The 25,685-nt window shown below is 44.1% G+C and overlaps 1 protein-coding gene across 2 annotated transcripts in view; it reads right to left on the minus strand.

Annotated features, from left to right (window-relative positions):
* Positions 1-981: 981 nt before the first annotated feature.
* Positions 982-25,685, minus strand: part of midn (midnolin) — a 33,345-nt gene continuing 8,641 nt past the window's right edge. For both annotated transcript variants that reach the window (XM_078198295.1, XM_078198296.1), the window contains exons 5-8: positions 16,453-16,839; positions 14,036-14,153; positions 13,283-13,561; positions 982-4,224 (exon numbers count right to left, since the gene is read on the minus strand). In XM_078198295.1, coding sequence (XP_078054421.1) covers positions 3,962-4,224; positions 13,283-13,561; positions 14,036-14,153; positions 16,453-16,839 — 1,047 coding nt within the window. In that variant the 3' untranslated portion in view covers positions 982-3,961. The remainder of the gene's footprint in view (positions 4,225-13,282; positions 13,562-14,035; positions 14,154-16,452; positions 16,840-25,685) is intronic.

Consider the following 25,685-nt stretch of genomic DNA (forward strand, 5'->3'; position numbering starts at 1 on the left):
GGGCACAATCAGCTTACTCTTGTTCTTGGGTATAAAATGCAGAAGAATTTTTAAAATGAGAATGAGGTCCATATAAATATCACCAAGCCCTCAAAGCACAAAGAACCTAAAAGATAGTAGCTGATTGATCAGGGGAGGCAATGGCCTAGTGGTATTATCGCTGGACCAATAATCCAGAAACTCAGCTAATGTTCTGGGGATTCAGGTTCGAATCCCACCATGGCAGATGGTGGAATTTGAATTAATTAAAACAAATCTGGAGTTAAGAATCTAATGATGACCATGAAATCATTGTCAGAAAACCCCATCTGGTTCACTAATGCCCTTTAGGGAAGGAAATCTGCCGTCCTTACCCCGTCTGGCCTACATGTGACTCCAGAGCCACAGCAATGTGGTTGACTCTCAACTGCCCTCAGGCAACTAGGGATGGGCAATAAATGTTGGCCAGCCAGCGACGCCCATGTCTCATGAATGAATAAGAAAAATGCACCAGTGTGAAACAGAATAGGAAGATCCCCAGATTTGTTCTCAGTTATCCACTCAATTAATATTGGGGCAAAGTTGATACAGGCAGTGTTTTGCTTTCCATTTGCTGACTCTTTTTGAAAGTATAGCGAGGACGCAGGAGCTGTGATTCTATTCTGGACTGCATGATTCTATAAGCTTCCCAACACCAACTTGGCTGAAACAAAAGACTCTGGGCAAGCTTTTTCTCCCTCTCCATGGCGTGTTTCAAGGCAGGGGGACAGTGCGTCCCTCATCGGCAGCGGGACATTATGGTCCCGCTCTTGTCAACGGCTTTTCCTGTTGAATGATCCCCTCGCCACCGGGAAACCCGTGGCAGTGGTGTGCTGTTGGCGGGTGTGAACAGCAGCAAGATTTTGGTGTATTTTGCATTCAGTAGGTACAGCCAGAGAGGGAAAAATAGCTGGGGAATAAAGAATGTGCAATAACAAAAAACACAACACAAGGAACAAGACATATGTTTATCACCAACATTTGGTCTTTTATTATTTATACCTGTGGAGTCGCTTTTTCGAATGCTATACAAAAATCTAATACAAGTTTGTACATGTTCAGATTACCACAACAACCAATTACTGTATGTCCCACAAACCATTGTCAAGTCCTAATGATACATGCATGTAAGTTTATCTACATACCAATACATTATAATTTACTGTTTTCTGCTTCATTCCAATGCTTAGGGTGACAGTGGGTCCACCCTATTGTCTTGCCAAGTGTGTAAGGCAGAGGTAAATGCAAAATCCCAAGTGACAAGAGAAGTTTGGTTACATTTAACTCATCCCATCCCAAGTGAACTACAAGGCCCGTCCGTTCCAAGTCACAATGAAATGTATTGCTTAGGATAAGTGGAAACTGGTGCAGATTCCAATGGAGGAGATTGCATCAACCCTGGCCATGTTCAAGCTGTGACTTTGTTTTTTTCCCTCCAAACTTTCAAATGCACAAATAAATACCTAGTTCACAGTCACCATTTTGGTTTATAAATTAATACAGTCACATTTGTGCTACACCAGCCTAGCTAGAACATTGTATTTTTTTTTAAATTGGCTACAAGAATACAGAATATTTAAATGAGGTGTTCATACATTTAATCCCCACCAACAAATTGGTGAATTAATGCATCTTTACGTTTTTCTTTTAAAACCAGGATAGGGGCACAACGGATAGCACACAATACAAAGTCAGTTAAATATATATATATGTATGTATATATATATATATATATATCTTAAAAACCTACAGTAAATACAAGCAGGAGGTTCACAAACAGAAGTGGGATGTTACAATGTGTGCCTAGCCACAACGGTACAGGACATAACGGGGGGGGGGGGGGGGGGGGGGGGGGGAAGGAGTGGTCCTGACGGCACACCCCATGACATCTGGATGAAAGAACGGAGTTAGTTTGGAGAAGAGTGTTCCGACATTTTTTTTGTACAGCAGCGAGCATTAAACAGGTTTCAGTTCTATGACAAAGACAAGGAACAAGAGGAAGATGGTGGGTGGGTGGGTGAAGAGAGAGAAAAAAAAATTGGGTCTTTCCACAGACCGTATAAGGGCACGGGTGAAAGAGGAGGGGGACTCTCCCAGCCGACACGCCGAGGAGACAGAAATAAGACTTGGGAACAAAAAAAAGGCACTTGTGTTACTGAGACTGGTGAGGAAAAGGTTGGGTTGTGTGTAGTATTGTGACGTCACAGTATTGCAATGGTAGGACCTCAGGAACCTCTCATTCTGACTTCAGTTGCAATCGCAGTTACCCTGCCAGATGAACACGAACCCAATCATTTCAAAACTTGGGTTGGAAACACACTCCACGCGCACACACACACACGGCATTGTACTCTCCGTTTAGCAATCCCCACATTATTCAAAATCAACTCCAAACTGGGCTCCACTAAGGATCACTAAGCTAACACTCAGCTTTGAGGATATTGGGCCATTTTGGAACAACAGCCAATATTGTTAAGTACTGAATTTAATAAAGAGTATACAGGCTTATGCAGCAAATTTTGATTTAACGACCACCCACCCCACCTCCCTAGCCTCCCCCCCACCCCTCCCCATACACACCACCCCAAAATAAAAATTTATTCTTAAAAAAATTAGTGGGAACTCTGCCCGTTTCCTCAGAAAATTAGAAATTGTACCATTGGACTAAATAGATAACACCTGTAGCGTGTGGAACAAACAACTAAGAGGTTTTGTGCCAACCAAGGTCCACATTATAAGAATCACCTTCGCTCCCAGGCCTACTCCGATGCCCACTGCCTGGATTGCACTGAAAAGAGAACCAACATGGCTTCCGTCTTCTGGTAAGCCAAGGGGTGGTATGCAAAATGCAATTTTTTAAAAAAAGAGATAAATTGAGTGATGGATCTCACGACTTCTCTAAAGTCTACTCTAGCTAGTACTGTACCACAAGTGTACCTCTAAAATGATCTGGCTCAGTTGTGTCGGGAAAAACAAAATTACAAAAGAGGCGTTTATTGGACCTGTCCCTGGATAGATTCAACCCTTTCCCTCTCCCCAAAACAGGGTAAAAAATGACTGAATTTAATGTCAGGTTTCCCCAGAAGAGTTCTACTTGTGCCAACCATTTAAACCTTTCCTCTTTTGACACTGGCCATCATGAATATGATGCTGAGAAAAGCTTGCTATCCTTTCCCCTTCTCCCCCCCTCTTCCCCCTGCCCCCTCAAAATCCAGAGTTTCATCAGGGCTGGCAAGATGTGTGTTGCCATGTACACTCGCAGTCACCATCGGACAAACTTGCTCAAAAAATGAAAGCTACCTGCTGTCAACGCTGTTAAAAATTGTGCAAAATTTCAGTAACTGAATGCTTTGAGAGTGTCGGTGAAGAATGCTACATAGAGTTTCTTGTTTTTTCTTTTTTTAAAAATGACTTCATTTCTGTTCCGTCCAATAAAAAGTGTAGTACCCCCATTGGCCTCCAATGAAGCAAAGACGACTTTTTTTTTGTGTGTGACTGCAGCTCCCCTGCTACCTTTGTGTGAAGAACAATGCAACCATGGCAACAAGCAGCTTTATCGCACAGACTCCATGAGGAAAGGCAAGTCTTCTTCCAATCTCCGTCATAATTGACCATTTTGTAACACAAGCTGTTTATTGATACCACAGGCACGTCAAACTGCTGTTTGTTAGATCCACTTAATCCTGTCACTTCTTTCCCTCTTGAGCTACAGACGGCATTCTTTGTTTATTTTTTGTGGGAATTAAAAAGTTTTTGTTTTTCCAGATGTACAGTCCTGATTTCAGGAGACCCTTGTGCTTGCTCGCTTCTTCACCCCTCTCGCCATCCTTTGTCCACCCCCAACTGCAACCTCTGGAAAACCCTCGCTCAGAGTACACTGGGGTCGCTGAAATCAAAAAGTGAAGTCCTGCATGTCACACACCCTCCCTCGACCAGGCAGCTCTTACGCCACAACAAATTCAGACTTCATGTCAGCTTTGACCTCAGGCTTCCATACGGAGTCCTCAAAGTCCAAGTCTAGGCTGCCGTCGCTGGATACGCTGCTGTTGCTATTTGTGCGGCTGGACTTGCGGTTGGGCAGCCACTGGTACGGTGCCCGGGCATCACGGCGGGCCTTCCTGCGCAACCTCTTCTGCTGCATCAGCAGCTGCAGGCGCTCAACCTTGCAGCGGGTCGCACGGTTTTCTGTCTGCCTCAGTCGGTCACCTGCATCGGGGAGAAAAACAACATTAGGAAATTAAAGTTTAAAGTTAATTTATTAGTCACAAGTAAGGCTTACATTAACACTGCAATGAAATTACTGTGAAATTCCCCAAGTCGCCACACTCCGGCGCCCATTCGAGTCAATGCATCTAACCGGCACATCTTTGCACTGTGGGAGGAAACCGGAACACCCGGAGGAAACCCACGCAGACACGGGGAGAAGGTGCAGACTTCACACAGACAGTGACCCAAGCCGGGAATCGAACCTGGGTCCCTGGCACTGTGAGGCAGCAGTGCTAACCACTGTGTCACCGCTCAGGTACATTGGTTTTGTACCCTACCTGATTTTAAATGTTCAAAACAAATGGCAAGTAAAGTTTATTTATTAGTGTCACAAGTAGGCTTACATTAACACTGTAATGAAGTTACTGTGAAAATCCCCTAGTCGCCACACTCTGGCGCCTGTTCGGGTACAGAGGGAGAATTTAGCACAGCCAATGCACCTAACCAGCATGTCTTTCGGACTGTGGGGGGGGGGGGGGGGGGGAACAGGAGCCCCCAGAGGAAACCCACGCAGACACGGGGAGAATGTGCAGACTCCGTACACACCGTCATCCAAGCTGGGAATCGAACCCAGGTCCCTGGCGCTGCGAGACAGCAGTGTTAACCACTAAGTTTTCATGCACTAGATAAAAATTGAGTCATCTTACTGAATACAGGCAAATGGAAATATATTTTTATACCGGGGGGCCCATTGTATCTGAACGGACTAAGCCTGGTTTTGTTCCATGGGGTTGTTCAAGAAAATGGAAATTAAAAGTTTATTTATTAGTGTCACAAGCAAACTTACATTAACACTGCAATGAAGTTATTGTGAAAATCTCCTAGTTACCACACACTCCGGCGCCTATTCAGGTACACGGAGAGAACTTTGCACGGCCAATGCATCTAAGGTGATCCTGGTTTGGATTTTGTTGTGCACTTCACAACAATCCAATCTTAATTGTCAAGTAGATCGACCTGGCCACTCGCCAATACTTTTCCAGGCTGGGATAAGTCGTTTAGCCTCAATGACAAAGTTGCTCGCGTTTTGAATCATTATTGTGTCAACGTCATGCTCCCGACTGTGGCAAATATCAGATTGGTTTTTAGATTTTAGTTATTAATTCAGAGCCTTTGATTTCTTGAATCTGTTCACTGCTGCCTTTAATTCCATATTGATTGGGCTGCTTTTCCAATATAGGCCTTTAATCTCAATGGGATATCTTGGGCCTATCTCGCTGGGAGAGAATTAAAAAGCCGGTCGCTAAATGAGGCTGCATTAGTCACTGCAGACCAAGTCATTTCAAAGCTGTGGCTTCGCCCCACTGAATGGAATTAAATAATACCAGTACATTAGAGGAGATAATCCTGCACTAAAAACTCATGGGAATTGTATTGATTAAACATCAGTGCTACTACATTCATTCGTTACCATGGGAACAGAGAGTTAACAGTTATCCCTATAGCTTCTATTAGACCTTCACTTGACAGAATACATAAGCCAATGGAAATTCAAAGGACCAGCTAGGATCCCAAAGTCTCAACTTGCTTTTAGCTTGGGTGGAGATGTGAAGTGGAAGGATTGAGAGAAACACTAATGGCCATTTCCAGTTGGTTCGCGTTTGGAAAGTATGGAAACTCAGTTCAGTGGAATGTCTTAACTATATAGCGGGATTTTCAATTACCTTTGCGTGCAGGGATAGATGAGGAAGTACTTGCAAAAGCAACACAAAGATACTTCTTCTGGAACTATTTCCATCCAGATTTCCAACCCCCACCTCCTTCAATACCTCTGCGTATTTATTTAGGATGGAAATTTCCTGTCCCGCCCACCATGGGAGTAATAGTGGGTGGGATATGGACCATGCAAAGGTCCATTGACCTCAGGCAGGATTTTCCAGCTTTGGGGTGAGCGTGGCCAGAAAATTCCACCCTTAAGAGTCCGAATGGCCCACGAGGCTCACTCAGTCCATGTTGCTGAATCTTACAGGGTAGGAACATCGCAAGTATAATTCCCAACCAGATTTTGGCCTTGCTGATCCCAGCTCTGTGAAGATTACGATCACAGCTGCATTACCCAAGTAACGGAAAGGGAAGATCAAAATCCAGTGACCACTTCTGCAAGGTTGCCGTTGTAATTCCCAAAAATCAAGCTATGATGCTTACTAATGGTTATAAATAACTGCCAGAGGTATTTTGTCAAGATCTGCACGTCTGACAGCTCATTGGATGAATGAGATACTGAAAGTTGGCCATTATACATGGAGTATCCAAGAAAGTAGTTTGAGAGCTAGTATCTAATTGCAGATCAGGTCTTTAAACAGTGCAACCCGTCTCCCGGTGAACCAAAGGCAAAGTGAATTCTCAATAATATTGCGTATGCACAGATTGGCCCAAAAGTCATGGCCATTGAAGCACGCTTGATGTACTGACATCATGATGTTATTCCATAATGTCCCTATCATGAAGCAGTGGGCAAAGCCAGAGCTACAAGAAGCTCATTGCTGCCAGAACAGGATCTTTACTGGGAACAAGTCGCTCCATCAGAAATTGCCAAGATCCAGTATCCTTTTTAAAAAAAAATCTTGGTGTACTTGCGTTGCCACCGGATGCACAAAACCTGCCGGTGAGAGTCACCAGCAAACAAATAAGAACCATTAAGCCCTTGTGTTGGGAGGTTGGGGAATTGGCAAAACTTATCTCCAACCATTCACTCTATATTGTTTAAACAAGACCCATTTAGAATAGGCACCTCGTGAGAACAAGGTCTTGTCAAACCTTTACTGCTATACTTCGTCCCCAGTGCTAGTCAGACAGGAAAGGATTCCAAAGATTAAATTTGATTTGCTTATGAAAGCATCGATTTCCCTTTGTATCAGAACTCATGCTAGAAATGAGGTAGCCAGGGCTGGAACACAGTGAAATTCTAAACTCACGTTTTAAATGACGAGGCAGCAATTTCCTGTTGCAAAATTTAGCTTATTTCTGTGACAACTGTCTCACCATCTACTATTTTCCTTACTCATCCGTGTTTAGCGAATCATAGAATCCCTACAGTGCAGAAGGAGGCCATTCAACCCATCGAGTCCGCACCAACCACATTCCCACCCAGGTCCTATCCCCATAACCCCATGCATTTACCCTAGCTAGTCCCGCTGACACACATGGGGCAATTTAGCATGGCCAATCCACCTAACCCGCAGGTCTTTGGACTATGGGAGGAAACCGGAGGAAATCCACGTAGACACGGAGAGAACGTGCAAACTCCACGCGAACAGTCACCCAAGCCGGGAATCGAACCCGGGTCCCTGGCGCTGAGGCAGCAGTGCTAACCACTGTGCCACCATGCCACCCAGCAGAGAGGTCCCAGTTCACCTCACCAAATGGTGACTCTTCATACATGAGCCCATTGGCAGTGTCAGAAAAAGAAAAATCTTGCATTTATAAAGCACCCGGTCACATCTTCAGCGCTTTAACAACTAATGGATTATCTTTGACTTGCAGTTGCATTTTCTACAGGGCCAGCAAACAATCAGTGCACAGCCGGATCCAAATGAGTGGAGAGACTATCTGATTTTCTAATGGTGGTGGTACTGGTTACAGGGGGAACTTACAGAGCAGGGCACCAGGTCATCACCTTGCATTTCACAAGGTCTCTTGCATCCATCTGCGCTGGCAAATGGGACTATGGTTTAATATTCCAAATACAGTGAATGGTATCTTGTGTCACTGCGCCAGATAAACCAGTGTCGGTGCCTGGTCTGTCATGATTTAGCTGATCTCAGCCACAGTGGGACCCTTTATCGGAAGTTACTTGCTAACAAGGCAGCTTTTTAAAGACGAAAGCATTCCCTCAAAGCATACCTCAGACAAACCTCCAGCAAGTTGAGATCCAGACTGGTGGCCCCCTCCACCTGAGGCTACAAGAATCAGAAATCCTTAATTATACATTGTGGCAGTTTCCTTACAGTTGCAAGCCACTACAGCTGCTTCTGCAGCTCCCGGAAGAGCAGCAAGCATCAATTAAACCCCAGTGCTTACATTCAGCTGTTGCTAAAAAAGCAATTTCCTGTTTGGCTGCCGCAGGTTTAAAAATACCTGGCAGAGTCTGATAATGCGTAATTGAGCCAACACCTGACGACAAGTATAAAAAAAGGTTTTCCACCCAGCAGAAATCCAAGGAGGGCTGCAACATTCCTCAATATTGCCCAATAATGAGGCAAAGTCAAACTAATCCCAAACAACAGTTCATTGTCTACAGACAGAGCTATCGAATAAATAGGTCTGAGCCCTGAGCAATTAGGGCACATTGCCTTATGCGTGAATATATGAATGGTGGTGGGAGGGCAAAAGGGAAGGAAGTTGTTACCAGCTCTTCGAATTTATTATGCTTTAGTCCTCTGCCAAATGTGCACAGCCGATTACACGGTGAAACCAGTTAGCTCCAACTAGTTAAACATTGAACACAACTGGTACAAGAGCGTGAGGTGGAAACCACAAGGTATAGCACAGCTAAGCCATACGCAGTGTGGCTGTGCTCACCTACATCTTCCTGTCCCAACTGCCCTCCCCTGCCTCCCCCACTCTCCCCCCCCCCCCCCGCCCCCGCACCCTCTCTGTGCAAACCACCTCCCTTCGACGCAACTGCTGCTGCCTGCTGGTGTGTGTGTGGGCGGACAGAATGCAAATAATGGAGAAGCTAGTCCCTGCAGGCTCCCCACATCTGCCAAAAACAAAAGTGAAGAAAATGCTCCATTGTTCCCCTTTCTTTATGGCTCCCATCGAGGCAGGACTCCGAGGTGCAAACAAGATAAGATTCTGGGCTGGCGCAAGAAATGCAAATCTGGGCCCAAAATTGGTTGCATTTCAAATTACCAGCCGCTACTCTCCTCGAGAGCACATCTTCAGCAAATTACCAAGGCAGGGAAGGTAACTTTTTTTTGTTGCAAACGAGTGACTTTCTCTTCCTTATTCTATTACTGCAGCTTTGCAAATGCGAGCAAAGATAAAGAAGTGTTTGCGCTAACAAAACAATTCTCAGCAGTGCAGTACCCCTAGATGCGAAAGCATTCAATTATTTGTTTTAGGGCCTCTCTTTGATAGAGCTTCTCCTCTCCCCAGACTTTGCACAATTTCCATTAAGAAACCGATTCTCACTGGCGCACTGTCGAGTTGCTCGAGCAATGACAGTTCACGGATGCCTGTTTATTCCAGAATCTTAAGTGTTATTAGAGCTTTGATTCCCATGTGGGCCTTGGGTCCGTAGCATGAGCAGACTGTTCCTCACCATTACACAGTGCATAAATCGCTGCCATCTGCTGTGTTCCAGACACAAACATAGCCTCAAGGTCCACTATCCCTGGCAGTTGCTGCAAATGAACTTTCGGGAGGTGGGTGCTGTGTTCTTTATTACGTGGGATTGAAAGACCCTACTGTTCTTGTAGTTGCACATTCTGCTACCAAGTGCAACAACAAAAGGTCAGCAAAGACCTCCTGTTAGTGGAGCCAATTCATTTTAACATTTCACAAAGCTAGATCAAGTGTGCATCCCTGGTTCATTTCACTTACTGATTCACAGCAAGGTTGTGAACTCTCACTGTGTGTGCAGTCTGCACATTCTCCCCGTGTCTGCGTGGGTTTCCCCTGGATGCTCCAGTTTCCCCCCCCCACAGTCCAAAGATGTGCGGGTTAGGTTGATTGGCCATGCTAAATTGACCCTTAATGTCAGGGGGATTAGCAGGGTAAATATGTGGGGTTACGGGAATAGGGCCTGGGTGGGATTGTGGTCGGTGCAGACTCGATGGGCCGAATGGCCTCCTTCTGCACTGTAGGGATTCTATGATTCTAAGATAACAACCGTGCAAAAACAAGTCGCAGGCATTGCACAACAAGAAACATTAGGCGGACATTTGCTCACTGACTTATCCAAAATCAAGGGAGCAAAATCATAAAGAACTTTTGTCCTTCTGAGGAACATGGGTTACAAACAAAAAATAAACGCAATGGCTCACTGTACAGCGAGACCGCCTGATTCAAGAGCAAAAGAGAAGTTAGATCAGGAAGCAGCGATTAGATGACATATTGAGCTGGCTTTTACTTCTTTTAAAAGCCCAGACTGTGAAAATATGCAGTGTTTTGGGTGCACAAGAGTTAGAACAAGAGGAGAGTTCAACATAATTGGTACGCAGCGAGGGGGAAGTATATGTTGGAATTCAGAGGTGCAATGATCACAGTAGTTTTAGCAAGACAAGTAGAGGCTGGAGAGCAGACCATGACAGATGATAAGCTTTCACCTCCAGTGTGAGGGAAATCCTGCCAGACTCTGCAGAAATGCCCGCAGCATTTAATTCTTGGACAAGCTTGAACATCCAGAGGGTGATGAGTTGCTGAGAAGGAATAAAGTGTTGAGTGCAAAAAGAAATGGCCATAGAACCATAGAAAATTACAGCTCAGAAACAGGCCTTTTGGCCCTTCTTGTCTGTGCCGAACCATTTTATGCCTAGTCCCACTGACCTGCACTTGGACCATATCCCTCCACACCCCTCTCATCCATGAACCCGTCCAATTTTTTGGAGGTAGCTTTCATAAAAATGAGGGAAATTCAAAGCATGAGATTCTCATTTGAGATCAGAGGAGGTGGGAGAGCATGGATAAGATGCAGAAGGAGCAATCAAACAACATCATGGAAGCATCGCCTGCATAGAATCCCTACAGTGCAAAAGGAAGCCATTTGGCCCATTGAGTTGGCGCCAACCCTCTGAAAGAGCATCTTACCCAGGCCCCCTCCCCGTACATTCACCATGGCTAATCCACCTAACCTACCTCCATGTCTTTTGGACACCTAAGGGGCAATTTTTAAGCGTGGCCAATCCACCTAACGTGCACATCTTGGGAGAAAACCCACACAGACACGGGGAGAATGTGCAAATTCCACACAGACAAGGCAGTCATCCTTGGCGCTGCGAGGCAGCAGTGCTAACCACTGTGCAGGACCATATGAAAGCAAGTCGGGCAAAATACAAAGCTTAAGACTTAGCATTAATAGGAAAAAAAGTGGGGAGGAAGAGGGAGCACGACCTTGGTTTAGATTTAGGCTACAGAATTACCAATGAATACTCCCAATTGATACCAAGAAACAATTAGGCTCAGAATTCCTTCTATAAATATAGAAAAAAAAACTGTGTGGTTGTGACTGTGGTACGACTTTGACTGCAAAAAGCATCATTGTAAAAATCTTTCAAGAAGGTTTAAATTATTCATGGCTGTGAGAGTTGTAGTCAATGGCCTTTCCTGCAATTTCCTCATTCCGTTCCAAGTTGCTGACCTCCTCTACTACAATGTCAGCTATTTCCACATTTGTCTGAATAGTGTCGCCTTGTTTGGGTCTTTAAATAGTAAAAAAAAAATACAAAAGGCTCCATGCTTTTGAGAGAAAAAAAATCCAACGAATTCTCTTTCATAATTCTTTCCCCCTGTATTTACTATCACACTGAATGATATACTTTCAGCATGAAGTCATTGAGACACATTAAGAGGCCCTCCTCTCACTTCAAGTGACAGATGTTCCAAGAAACCTGATAATTATAACCGCGGAGCCTTCGGAAGCTGCTGAAGCAGGGGGAGGAGGGAGAGAAAGCAGCCCAGGTACAGACAAGCCCGATTTATGACCAGCCTTTAACGCTGCGACATTCCCGGGGCACCCATTCTCGTTAATTCCTCCGGCTCCCAAATGATGGCTGCTCTATCTGCTTCGACTTTCGTCAACAGCTGCCATATCACAAGAAAAGCACATGCTACCCCTACCGCCAGCACTCTGTGCCTCAAACAGCCTCTGGTAAAAACACATTGGAATTAAAACTGCCAAGTGCAGAACATTTAAATGAACATCTTGCTCTTAAAAAAAAAAAGTGTGCTAAATGTTGTTCCAGCCAGTAAGGCATTTAAGTCAGCGTTCCGTCTCCCCCGAGTTTCAGTCGACAATTTTGCCCCCTTCCCTCCTCTTGATTTCCCCCTGTCATCTTGTCTCCCTGATGCCATTGACTCATTCTGGGCGACTGCTTCTTCCAGGATCTTAGCCAGCTACTTGTCCTTCTAACGCGGGTCTTTATAGAATAGATTTTAGCAGTTATTTAACCAGCAGGGCCAGGCATCTTCCTCAATCTGCACTTGCAGACCAAGACTTGGAGGGCCAGTGAGGTTGCAGATAAACATGTAACCTCGGGCCAACTTTTATATACTTTGGAGGCAAGGGATGCTGCCATTACCCAACAAGCACACAATACAAGCAAACTCAAATCTCACATTCACTGGTGGCTACTCCAGAGTTACTCTTAAAGTATGTACTAATTGTTTCATAATGCATAATTTAATGTAAACTATTTACCGTTTCTGGGAAAGATTAACAAGATTTTGAATTTAATTATACAAGATTTTTTTTTGCACTCCCCATTTCCCGTATCTCAGCACCTGTGGCTTAGGAAGGCGTAAAAGGATCAATGTTTCCACATGGCTGGCAATGTGCGCACATCAGCCAATAGCAGCATGGGGCCTGCCTGTGATAGGTTCCACATGTATTAGCCCAACGTTTGCTAAATGACTAATGGCCAGGTGGAAAAGTACTAACATCAAAATTATAATTCGGGTAGATTTGGGTCATTGTGCGGAGTTTGCATGTTCTCACAGTATCTGCTTGAATTCCCTCCGGGTGCTCCGGTTTCCTCCCACAGTCCGAAAGACGTGCTGGTTAGGGTGCACTGGCCATGCTAAATTCTCCCTCAGGTGTACCCAAACAAGAGTGTGTGGCGACTAGGGGATTTTCACAGTAACTTCACTGCAGTGTTAACATAAGCCTTACTTGTGACACTAATAAATGAAATTAAGATTAAAATGCAAGGACTTTCTTTCAAACTGAATTCCCAAGGACTAATCTGACTTAGTGGGAGCCTGTTTGGAAGGAAGGTTAGGAGCTTAAGTTTTTAAATCTACTAAAGGTTGTTGCAGACATTGTTGGATGACTCACCACTTGACTTGCACATCCTAATCTGGCTCTGAACGAGGGAGTGCAGGGGTTGCGGCATCGTGTCTTCAGAGGTAGTTTTGTTGGAGCAGCCGGGGGAAGGTGGCGATGGCGACGGCGTGTTGGGCGCGCACTGCGTCTGGCAGCGCAGTTGCGTGAGGGACTGCGGCATCCCCTGGTAGTGGCGGGTCGCGCTCAGCAGGTCGTTCAGAATCTGCAGGATGGTGGTGATGTCACGGCGGGGCCTTCCAGTGCTGTCCTGGCAGTTTGGATGCAGAGTGCCTGGTTTGGAAAGGAAAGAAGAAAAAATATATATATATGAATACGGACATGAAGAGATTGAAGCCATAACTAGGCCACAACCCACCAGGAGGATAAAGCCAGAGCACTTCCTCCTGTTACAGCAGTGCAACCAATTAATTCCTTTACAGCAATGCGACCAATTAAATCATTTTACCTGACACTAGAAAGACACAGATTGAGAGCAGATTTTACAGATCCCACATGTAATAAAAAGCGTAGAAAAATGACAGGAGAAAGAATATTTGCAACATGCTTAATGTAGGGAGAAAGAAAATCAAACAAATAAAAAATTAACAGATAGTTTAAGCCAAAACTATTCCGTGCTTGATGTAGGGAGAAAGAGAAATCAGGCAAAAAAAAATTAACAAGAGATAGTTCAAGCCAAAATTTGACAATTCTAATGCATCTTCCCAGCAAAAGAAATCTGAATGAAGTGCATGAATGTTGAATTACCAGAGAACGTTCCGGAGAAAACCCCAGGGGCATGGTTGACAAAGCTCTCAATGATGGCACCTGGCTTTCGAGACTTGCTGGAAGTAGTTGGGCTACTGCTTCTCGTACTGCAGTCACCCTGAAAAAAAAAATTCACGTCACTACAGCCAGTAATGAGAAACCAGACAAAGAACTACAAAACGCACAATGGGATGGAGCCTGGCCCGGGATTCTCCAACCTCGCCCTTTGCTATGATTCTCCGCTGCTATGAACGGAGACCTGGCCGAGTGCTGAATTCTCCCATTATCGCTGGTACCGGGGCATACGACATTGGGAGAATTCCAGCCCCTACCTTTCACTTTCACCTCCCGACTGTTTTGCAGTTGGTTTACTGCAACCAGGTGACGTTTGCTGAACTATTGGGCGCATTTACAGATCAATAATGCTGAAGTGAATGATAAACTGGGAGTCCTTATTGATGGATCATGCTTAACAACAAGGAACAAAAGGAGCACGCACCAATTTTGTATTTACAAGCACCAACTGTTTGTTCCCCAACCCCTGCACTCAATTAAGCCAACAGATACAAATGGCGGCACGGTAGCACAGTGGTTAGCACTGCTGCCTCACAGCGCCAGGGACCCGGGTTCGATTCCTGGCTTGGGTCACTGTGTGGAGTTTGCACGTTCTCCCCGTGCCTGCGTGGGTTTCCTCCGGGTGCTCCGGTTTCCTCCCACATTCTGAAAGGCATGGCTGGTCGGGTGCATTGACCTGAACAGGTGCCGGACTGTGGCGACTAGGGGAATTTCACAGTAACTTCATTGCAGTGTTAATGCAAGCCTTACTTTTGATTAACAAATCAACTTCTTAAACTCTTTGTTGGCCGCACTTATTATCCGTTACTGAAATGCCACTCTTTAACACAATGCAAATCAGGAAGCTGGAAGAACAGAATACCTACGGATAAACTGAGCGACAGCACATGTTCCTTCTTTCTCCGTAGGAGAAATGTTTCCTGCCCCGGTTACAACACAGCCAATTGTATTGCTCTAGCTAACCTGGCACCTTTCCCCCGCCCCGTTCTCAACACTTTCCAACTGTCTGAAGCACTCAATGTTAATTGGGCCGATTAACAGGGCAGACCTCACGCTAATGCAAAACTATATATCACCAGTTAAGGCAACCGGGTTTGCTCACGGACCCATCTGAGCTGGTCATTACTGCTAATCAGGGAAAGCTCAGCGCTGTAATAAATTATCTTAATTTCAACTCAGTTAATGCTTTTGGCAGGCAGAGCAGAAAGACAGCTGACTATTCCCAAATGATATCATGGCCCAGAACCTGGCTATCAGCAATGAGATATTAATAAAACATTCTGTTGTATGTTGAAACAAAGGAGAGCCCCAGTAGGCCAGCTATTAATATTTTTAGCAGGTCCTTAAAGTGTCCAAACAGTGCAATACTGATCGTAACATTAGAGATGTACAGGCTCCAGATAGTACCAATTATTTGCTGAAGAAGTTCAAAAACAATTAACAAAACGTTCCTCTATAGATTGCTCTCAGGGGTGAGGAAGAAGAGAAATAAAATTTCTAGGTTTTGAGCGACAATGTTACTGGATCCCCACCTGGCCCTAATGTTCAGTTATACTGACACGTTCCTTTCCAAACACAAAGAAAGAATTAGTCGCGTCCCCCAGTCCTCCATCTTGCACATTCCTGAAATGTCTCTCCTGAAAGTTCAAATTTATGCTCCATAAGCCATCTGACACATGTGAGTGTCAGCGACTTATTGATTAGAGGGGACATCGCAATGGAGCCTGATTCTGTCATCAGCCATGTGCACACATGTACCTCCAGCAGCCTGCACCAGACAGCAATGAGGACCAGGAACTTTAACGCCCTCCTTGGCCCAGGGAATGCTGAGGCTAGTTTCAGCTAGTGGAGGTTAAGTTGCTAAGTCAAATTTTGGGTGAACCATTGCAACTGTTGAGAACTAAATATAAATTGGCGTGGTGGCACAGTGGTTAGCGCTGCTGCCTCACAGCCCCAGGGACCCAGGTCCGATTCCCAGCTTGCGTCACTCTGTGGAGTCTGCACGTTCTCCCTGTGTCTGCGTGGGTTTCCTCACACACTCCAAAGATGTGCGGGTTAGGTTGATTGGCCATGCTAAATTGACCCTTAAGTGTCAGGGGGCCTAGCAGGGTAAATGCGTGTGCTTCAGACAGTTGGAAAGTGTTGGGAACGGGGCGGAGGAAAGGTGCCAGGTTAGGTAGAGCAATACAATTGGCTGTGTTGTAACCGGGGCAGGAAACATTTCTCCTACGGATAGGGCCTGGGTGGGATTGTTGTCAGTGCAGTCTCGATGGGCCGAATATAGGGAAAGTTTTAAGATGTGCCTCTATTATATTATGCAGCATCACAATCCTTTATCATACCTCAGTGCAAGATGAAGAAGCAATGTTGTGGCTGGTTGTTGACGTACTGGCTCCATGCGACCGGAACGATCCAGCAGTGACTGAAGGTGGCCGGGCCGCGCTGAAGCACGTGGTTGCTGCCGTGGGGCCGGGGCTTGCCATTGCTTGCTGGCAGGCCGATATGTGGTTACAGTTTGAGGCTCCGACGGTTTGCCTGTGAAGTCCTTGAGCGTTAGCAAAGCTGGGCGCTGCTGCCCCTCCGCTACTCTCCCGACTGGCTATCACGTGCCTGTGCTGGAGCTGGCTGCCAGCCTGCTGTGCCGCCAACTGGAGCTGAACAAACATCATGTGATCTCCAACCCGCAGGGCAAGGGTCAAAGGTGACCGTCCTGACAAAAAGTCATTGACCTGAAAAGGAGAGAGAAAAAAAAAGAATGAAGCATGCTTAAAAACTTTGATCTCACTTCAGACACGTTAACCCTTTCAGAGATGAAAGCAAAATGAGTTATGAGCTTAATGGAGATGGCAGTAAATGAGTTACAAGCTTAATGCAGAATGGAAGTTCCTCAGCTAAGTTTTATCGCATGACTTCACATCAGAAGATTCAATGAGCTTAATCACTCCAAGTGGAATCATATGCTTAAATGAATTATTCAGCAGATTTTGTATTTTTTTAAATAGGAAGTTGTCTCCACACAATTCAAGTCCAACTCAAATTCTTTTCTGTACAGATGCCAAATGAAAATGAAATCTCTGCAAATTCACAATAGAAAAAGCAGGTACAGCAAGGCATAAATCATGATTGCTTTTGGGACAATACTAAATGCTGGATTAACAAAGGAATCCTACTGTAGAGAGTTTTAAGCTCCTTTAAAGTGGCAAACTCTTAGTTGGTGGAGCAAAGAAAAACAGACTCAAGGTTCATTGTAACCAAATGAATTGCTTTGCATCTGTTTTATGTGACAGTCAAAGATGACAAGTTAAAACCGTAAATATTTATGCACTCTTTCAACTTCCAGGGTTCGTGGAAAATTAGATTTGGCACGCATCTCTTTAATATTCAAGGTGCTATTCCAGTACTTTATTCCTAGCAAGGTTTTAATCACTTTAATCTACATGGCAAAAACACATTTCAAAATGGACAGAGGACTCAACTATTGACAGCAGAATGAGCCACATTTTGTGAAGGGTTTCAGCCTGCCAGAGTTGAACTAATGCACAGAAATCTCAACTTAGGAAGACTTATAAAATTACAGAATCGCAGAATCCCTACAGCGCAGGAGGTGGCCATTTGGCCCATCAAGCCTGCACCAACAACAATCCCACCCAGGCCCTATCCCCGTAACCCCAGGTATTTACCCTGCTAATCCACTTGACACTAAGGGGCAATTTAGCATGGCCAATCAACCTAACCTGCACATCTTTGGAGTGTGAGGAAACTAGAACGCCCAGAGGAAACCACGCAGACATGGGGAGAACATGCAAACTCCACACAGACAGTTACCCGAGGTCAGAATCGAACCTGGGTCTCTGGTGCTGTGAGGCAGCAATGCTCACCTCTGTGCCACCCCGAATAATGTGTTCCATGGAAAACACTTCCTTTGGAGCGCAGAACCTTTCTGCTGCTCCACTTGTCACGATGACAGCCAGATTCTGGGTCTAAAGCTCCAGGGGCACCAGAGCCTCACTATTCTTTAAGTGTATTGAAATCACAATTTAACTAAAGATCGGTGCCTTCTACTGATGTCTGCAAATGAAACATTCCCAGTGAACAGAAGTCACTGGGCAGTGAGCAGGAACATGAAGCATGCTGATTTTGCTCCCTTCCTTAGCACAGGAGTGTTGGAATCCATTGTAACACCCCTAATACGGACTCGAGACCACCTAACTTGGGAGTAAAATAAGCTTTTATTGGAAATTTTTGAACTAGGCACGTTGTTGCAATTTTTTAAGAAAGGTCAAGGTTGATGAGAATCCCGACAAACATCAACTGGTAACAAAGAAAGCTCAACTTTGTTTAATTTTCTGCTCAAGGGGAGCAACGATATGGATAAAGGCTCTTTCCAACATTTAGGACGAATTAATTCTGTATATATTTTAATGTCAAAATGTGTTGTTGTCTAGCCTTTGCAACCCGCACTCTGGGGAGTTAACAGGCAGATATTGCCCAGGTCTCCCTAGGTCTACACACATCTGCAACTCCTTTTGTGGATTTAAGTTACGCAATGGGTGGCTGCAGTCAGTTCAGAACAGCATCGCAGGTTCAGATGGTGCGCCCACTACACTTTTACATCCAGTTGTGTTCTCCCTTTATCTATACCAGCCGTCTATATTTACATTTCTCACTTGCATGCTTAGGAGTGCTAGTCACATCTAGTTGAGAAATGACTGGAAAAAGCAAATGTTTGGGGGCGGGGGTGGGGGCCAAATACAAATTGGGAAAAGCTGAATCGTTTGTACTGTTCCTGTTACAATCCAGTCCGCACGCCCGGCCATTGAAAAGATCTGATAACCAAGAGATAATGCCACATGCTTTTCTGCACACAAAGTTGTTCTGAGTCTTCACTTTGCTCATTGACATCTCCAAGAGTCCTCAATCCTCTGCTTCCCCCCACAACCTTCGAGCAATAATTCTATAACTTGCACTGTGTACAATGCATCCAACAGCTGCACTCCAGGATGGCTGTAGCTGTAAGCTTCAATAATAACTACCAAGCTGGCAGGGGAATTTACACAATTCCACTGTCTCTGGCAATTCATCTCCCAACTCCTGAGCCCGGGCACCTGATTGTTTGGGAAACCAGATGGCTAAAGATCGGAAATATAATCTGCTTTGGCAGAGCAACCTCTCAACGGCTGTCAACAGTCATTCAAGACGGTGAGGCCCATCACAGGTGCATACTGCCAACCTCCACAAGAGGTAAGACAAGATTTCAAAGCAACCTTGTGGCACATTCTCTGTATCGTTTGTGGCTGGAAGACTGACATGAATTGAAGACATGTTTTCCAAATTTGGAAAAATGGAACAATAATCTCTGGAAGACACTGGTCTACGTCCAAAAGCTGTTCTGAAAATATTGATTCCACCAAGATACTGAAGATTTAATCTTTGCCCAAAAAGATATCTTCAGTCTAATAAAGCAAGCCATTTGGCTCTAAACTTGGCACTCTTAACATTTCAGCCAAGTTGGTTGTGTTATTCACCTTTTCTTCGTTGAATTAAATACAAGAAATGTTTATTTTAGACGCTAATCTTTTAATAAAAGATAAATGATTTGGCACAATATCAAATCAGGCCTAGATATTAAATACACAATCACTCCAGCGTTTGGCAACACACTTGTTCCGACAACCCTGCGAGCACTCACATTACCTTTTTCGCGAAAACATGCTACAACAAGTCATGCACTAGCAATGGGGAAGAGAAATGTAGTCACAGTCTGATGGGTCTTTCAGCAGACTGCACATTTATACGCACACACACACACTGCCTTAACCATATATGGTGATGGAGTCAACCTCCTCAAATGAACCTGAACAGCCCTGCATCAGTTCAGCCACTTGCTGATTCTGCTTCTCTGCTGGCTGCTGTGGTCGCCACTCCAGGAGGTTAAAACCCAGCAAGTCATTCAAAACTTGCTATATGCGCTATAGGCAATTTATTAAAACAAATACATCTCCCATTCACAAGGAGGAGATGCACTTGGGTCTCTCACTAAAGACTCGCAATTAAAACTATACACTCTTATTCCAATCTATCGGGTGCATAAAAGGGCACAGGTCACATATAACGTAAGAAGTTTCATTTGGTGTGATGGGGGACCGGATTGTTAGTGTCTCGGTTCAAGGAAACAAACAATCGTTAGTGAAAATTAGGATACAAGCTTTAAAGTTACACTTTAAATTTGATCCACATGCCTATACAATTGGTTTTTGTTAAAAACTGAAACAACCATTTCAAGGTTATATACATCTCAACAAACGAAAATAGATGCAGTAACTGTGCTGATTTATTATTGTTACACATTCACACCCTAAGCTTTTAAACCACCAAAATACACATATAATTCAAATGATGTGTAGTATACATAGTAAACTTCTACATAGCCATATTTGGCACACAAAGAAAGTCAGAGCTGCTGTTTTGAAATGAAAGATCAAAGCAAAAACTTAAGCCGAGCTCATTCTCCCCTCCTGCATTTCTTCAGTCAGTGCTTGTTCAGAGCTATTGCACTGTGAACGAGAAATAATTTATCAGAAAATCATTGGTTTGGATCCAATGACGAAAGCAATTGTTAGGTACCCACTCCCAAAATACTGGCTGTTTTTCACTATGATTTGGTTATGAGTCATCACAGTGATTCTCCTCCCCTCCACAATCATAAAGACCATCCAATAAATGCATCAGTGGTCAATGTCAAAACTCCAGTGTATTTTTTGGAGGAGTTCTTACAGAAAAGCAAAAATACTTTTCTGCATGCTACAGATATTTCTTGCACATCACAGAATCTGTACAGTGCAGAGGTGGCCATTCGGCCCATCGAGCTGGCACCTACTCTATGTCACAGTATCTTACCCAGGCCCTCTCCCCCACCCTATCCCTGTAGCCCCACACATTTACCATGGTCAAACCCTCTAACCTACACATCCTGGGACAGTAAGGGGCAATTTAGCATGGCCAATCCATCTAACCTGCACATCTTTGGACTGTGGGAGGAAGCCCACGCAGACATGAGGGGAAACTCCACAGTCACCTAAGGTTGGAATTGAACCTGGGTCCCTGGAGCTGTGAGGCAGCAGTGCTAATCATTGTGCCACCATGCCGCCTATAATTATAGAATTAAATTCATTACATCAGAATAAACCCACCTACCTCCATATTGGCTGCTTTAGAAGGCAAAATCTGACATTGTTGCGAATTACATAACACGGGAAGATCCTAGTTCAGCTCCTGGCCTGTGCTGTTGTACCTACCTTAGCCTGGACAGCGGTGGGACCTGACAAATGTTTGCAGCAGTCCAGGCTATGAGTACTATTGCGCAGTGAATCCTTCTGAATATGTATCAGATGGGATCCTTGCTGATGCTTTTAACAGTAGAATCAGTCAGCGACACAAAGAGAATTCTGGCTCACTCATGGAGGAATGGCCAATAGGGTCAGTGGAACCATAACCTGATGTGACTCAAAGCTTTCAGGAAGTAAGTGACAGGTGAGATAATGAGAACACCAAAATGATGAGGGGGGGCGTGGGGGAGAAGAGGAAACAAAAAAAAGGGAAAATGCGAATCTAAAATCCCAAAATGTGTGTGCGCACGCTGGCTTTAAGTTTTACAAAGAGCAGTATGCAACCGACAGCTAAGCCTTCAAAAGGTTAAGTGGGACAACCCAACAAAATAATGGGGAGTTGAATACTCCTTGTACTCAGCGGAGTTGGTGGAATGGAAAATGTCATTTCAAAATGTCAGCCCCAGAGATACTGAATGGTTGGTTAAACCCCTGTGGTTGCGTTCGGTGAGAATTTATATACAAGTTGGGGGGGGTGTGGGGTTAGCCTTTACAAGCAGAGTTCAGAGCCTGGGGACAGATTAAAGGCACAGCGCAAAGAATGGCTGCTTTTGTTTCCAGCCAACACAGTGTCTTTCTGCCGGTACGATAACTCAAATCCCCTTCCCCCCCCCTCAAAAAAAAATCATTCAACAATGATTTACTCAGTGACGTACCGAGGGGGTTGAGTGAGGAAACTGGGAGTACCTTTTCATTTAAAGAAAACAAAATGTGTGGAAAGTGTGCGTCATTCGTGACTACACACAAAAGAAAACACAAAAGATGACAAATTATGCCCCCAAATTCAGTTTTCGATTTGAGGCACTTGATAAACAAATTATTTTAAAAGGCGTAATGTTAAAGGAAGTAGTCAAGGCCAGCCGGGCGTGTCATCAGGAAGTTAAAAGTTTGAGTGTGTTTAAACAGTTTCACCACCTACTGATGCCCTTGTGAAATGACACTATCTTTCTGGAATAGCAGAAATAGAAATCGCATTAGTCAAACCGATCTGATGTTATACTAATCGCTATCCTCCAGATCCAGAAATGAAAAAAAAACCTTGGGGAAGCAAAGAAAAATCATTCAAATGTTATCTGGCTGTGGAACTGGAACATGACAGGTACTCATTACTTTAACTGCGTATGCCTGGGCACCTTTCTTTATCTTACGCAAGGGAGGTTAGATTTTAAAGCGCATTATTTGCATGAAACATGCTTTATACAATCGAGGGATGACTAACAAGAGATTTGTCTGCATCACAATCAATGAAAAACGCTACCCTTGTTTAGAGGTTAACCTTCCTCATGTTTCTAAGAACAAAGTGTAAATCCGAAGGCTTCTCTTCCTGCATTGCTGAAATGAGCACGGATTGAAGTGGAAATGTCTCCCATTTGCCATTCAGAATATGTAATCCCACTTCCAAGTTGGTGATGAGCTGCAGAACCCGCGTGGGCCTGACCTTAACTAAACATGAAGGGTATAAGAGATGTGCTGCAAACATCAATTGCTCATCCCGTCCCTACAAGTCAAACCATAAATCTCACCCCCATCTGCTCCATGAAGAGGCCTCTGCAATTTGCAGCACTTGCCCCCCCCCCCATTCCTATCTCTCTCTCCCCTTCTCCCCTCTCCTCAGTAAGGGGGGAAAAAAAAGGCCTACTTAGAATTCCAAGTACCCTGGAACGTATTGATTAACTAATGTAGACCCATATAAATCCCAGACCAGTATAATGCAGGCTGATAAGGAACGTAGCCTAACCTCCCCCCCGCCTCCTTGAAAGCCATCTTGGCTTTTTCAACCTACCAGCTGCCAAAGACTAACTGAAGGCTCTTTGAAATTTAAGACGCAGACTTTGACCCTCCTGTGCTTTTCATGTCACAAAAAAAAACCCCCAAGCAGTAACAATACACACTGCACCATATGTAACTGCAGTCACGATGCAGCTATTAGCTACCAGGTTAGTTGAGCCAACAATCAGCTTTTAATTGGTAGCAGGCCCACATTAAAAAGTTTCTTTCCCTTCTTATTCAAGCATATAGCCAGTTTCCAGCCAGCAGCCAAAGCTCATAAGTGCTATTGGGACCAAAACCTTTTTTTGGCAATGGATTTTTTGTGTGTCCTGGGGGGGTTATTTCCTACTATGTACAACAAGCTTCTGCTGGAGATATACCAGTCTGCACAATCACTATATCGATCCGCACGGTTCTCACTAATGCAATCTGCACAATTCTATCCTGCATGAGTAACACTAAACGAACAGGAATGTTGGTTGTGAAATAGCAAAAAAAAAATGCATTTGCCACAGTAGCCACTGGACACATTTTTTAAAAAAAACTCAGGTTGGCTATGTTGACATGTTTTCCATTGAGATCTCCCCACTGGAATCCTGGTTTCATTTTATTTTGACTGCAAATTGCTCCAGCAGTAATCAAATTGAAAGGAAAGCTGAAATGCATATATTTGCAGCCACAAAGCGTCAAGACTGCTAAACTGCAGCCTTCTGAAAATTCACTGCTGACAGATCCATTTATAGAGGTCCCCACAGTTCACAGAAACTCATTTGCAGCCACTGTATTGCAGCACTCATCGGTACGTAACTGCTGAACACACAAGACCATCCCTGTTCTAAATATTACAGTGTACTTTTTTCTGTATGCTCTTAAATCATATTAGCCCTTTTCTCTAGCCACAAGGAGCTGGATACCATAAAGTGGCATCTGCATGCCTAAATAAAGAACCAAATCCTACTATTTATTCATAAATACACAATCAAAAAAATGTTTTAAAAAGACCCATTTTCCTTAGCTGAGTGGATAAAGGGCTGCTCTTATTGCAAAATATTTTCTTGGAATTCATTTAGCGAACCCACTCATTGTTTCCAGCCGCACTACAACAAAAACCACAACCACAGGCCAGTGCTAATTGGATCTCGAAGGTGGTCCCCTGCAATCTAATCAGTCACGACTCAACCCACTTCACTCACAAAAGAGGCGCAGTATCAAACTTTCAGGCGTCACGATTGCAGATTCTCCATTCGCCTCAGATGTAAACCCATCAGGCATGTAGTCTCACCCCCGCATGAAAACAAAAGAATTTCACATGCACCTCTCTCGCCACCACATATAGCTACCTTAAGAGCTCCAAAAAAAAACGCACTGCTACAAAAGCCCTTCAGCTGCCCGGATACAATGCCACCATTTCAATGCCTCCTGAAGAGCCTTAAAAAGGAGTGAATGGGCCTTTTTGGGGGCTTGCTTGATGCTAATTCAATTAAAATTTATAGCATTCGTGATGCATTAAAATGCATGGTTTACATCTACAATAAATAAAGTGCAAGGTGGAGTGAATAATATCAAAAGAACAAAAGATGCTCAAAATTTAGTTCCATTCAATAGAACACACTAATTAGCAATTGAAGCAAAGATAGCGGTCCCAATGACCTAGCCTTAGCTGGAGGATCAGAAACAACATAACGCTTCTGCATAAAGGACAGCAATATATGATGGTGGGTCCTCATTTCTGCTGGGCTCTTTCAGTCCAATACAATTTAAAATAGGTCAGGACTTCAGTATTCATTTTAAAATCTCCTTTGTGGTGGAACATCATATAAAGAAACATCACTAAATCCCTCTGCTGTTGTCCACAATGGCCATTTTAGATATATTGGGTGGGGGGTGGAGGGGGAAATCAATATTTTGTGTATATGCATGCTTGTCTCTTTTAACCTTGCATCACAGCGAGCAATTTAAAATGCAGCTTCTTTTTAAATGCCATGATTCAGCTGAGTGCTCTATTCCCTGGCCATCATTAGCTGAAGGAAAGAAAGGAACTCGCAGCCCACATACCAGCACAAACTCATTTTTCATTCATACTCTAGCTGCTAAAAATAATCCTTACCCTGGACGCAATAAGAGGGGAGACAAAAAAAAAATCTTGCATTACTTGAAAAGGCCACAGAGACAGGATATAAAATCATAACCTGAAGTTTAATTAAAGGAATGCTGTATGCAGACAGAATCTTCCTACGGGTAGAAGTATAGCTTGATTAAGCTCTGTACTTTGCAATGCCTTAACTCAAACTTCAATTTTTTAAAAAAGAGAGAATATTTTCCAAAGGATTAGCCAAATTTAACATTTTTTTAAATTTCATTGTATATACAACAACTTGTGTGTGCATATATACACAAACACATATAAATGCCCCAAGACA

This window comes from Mustelus asterias, chromosome 26 (assembly GCF_964213995.1).
Source record: "Mustelus asterias chromosome 26, sMusAst1.hap1.1, whole genome shotgun sequence".
NCBI lineage: Eukaryota > Metazoa > Chordata > Chondrichthyes > Carcharhiniformes > Triakidae > Mustelus > Mustelus asterias.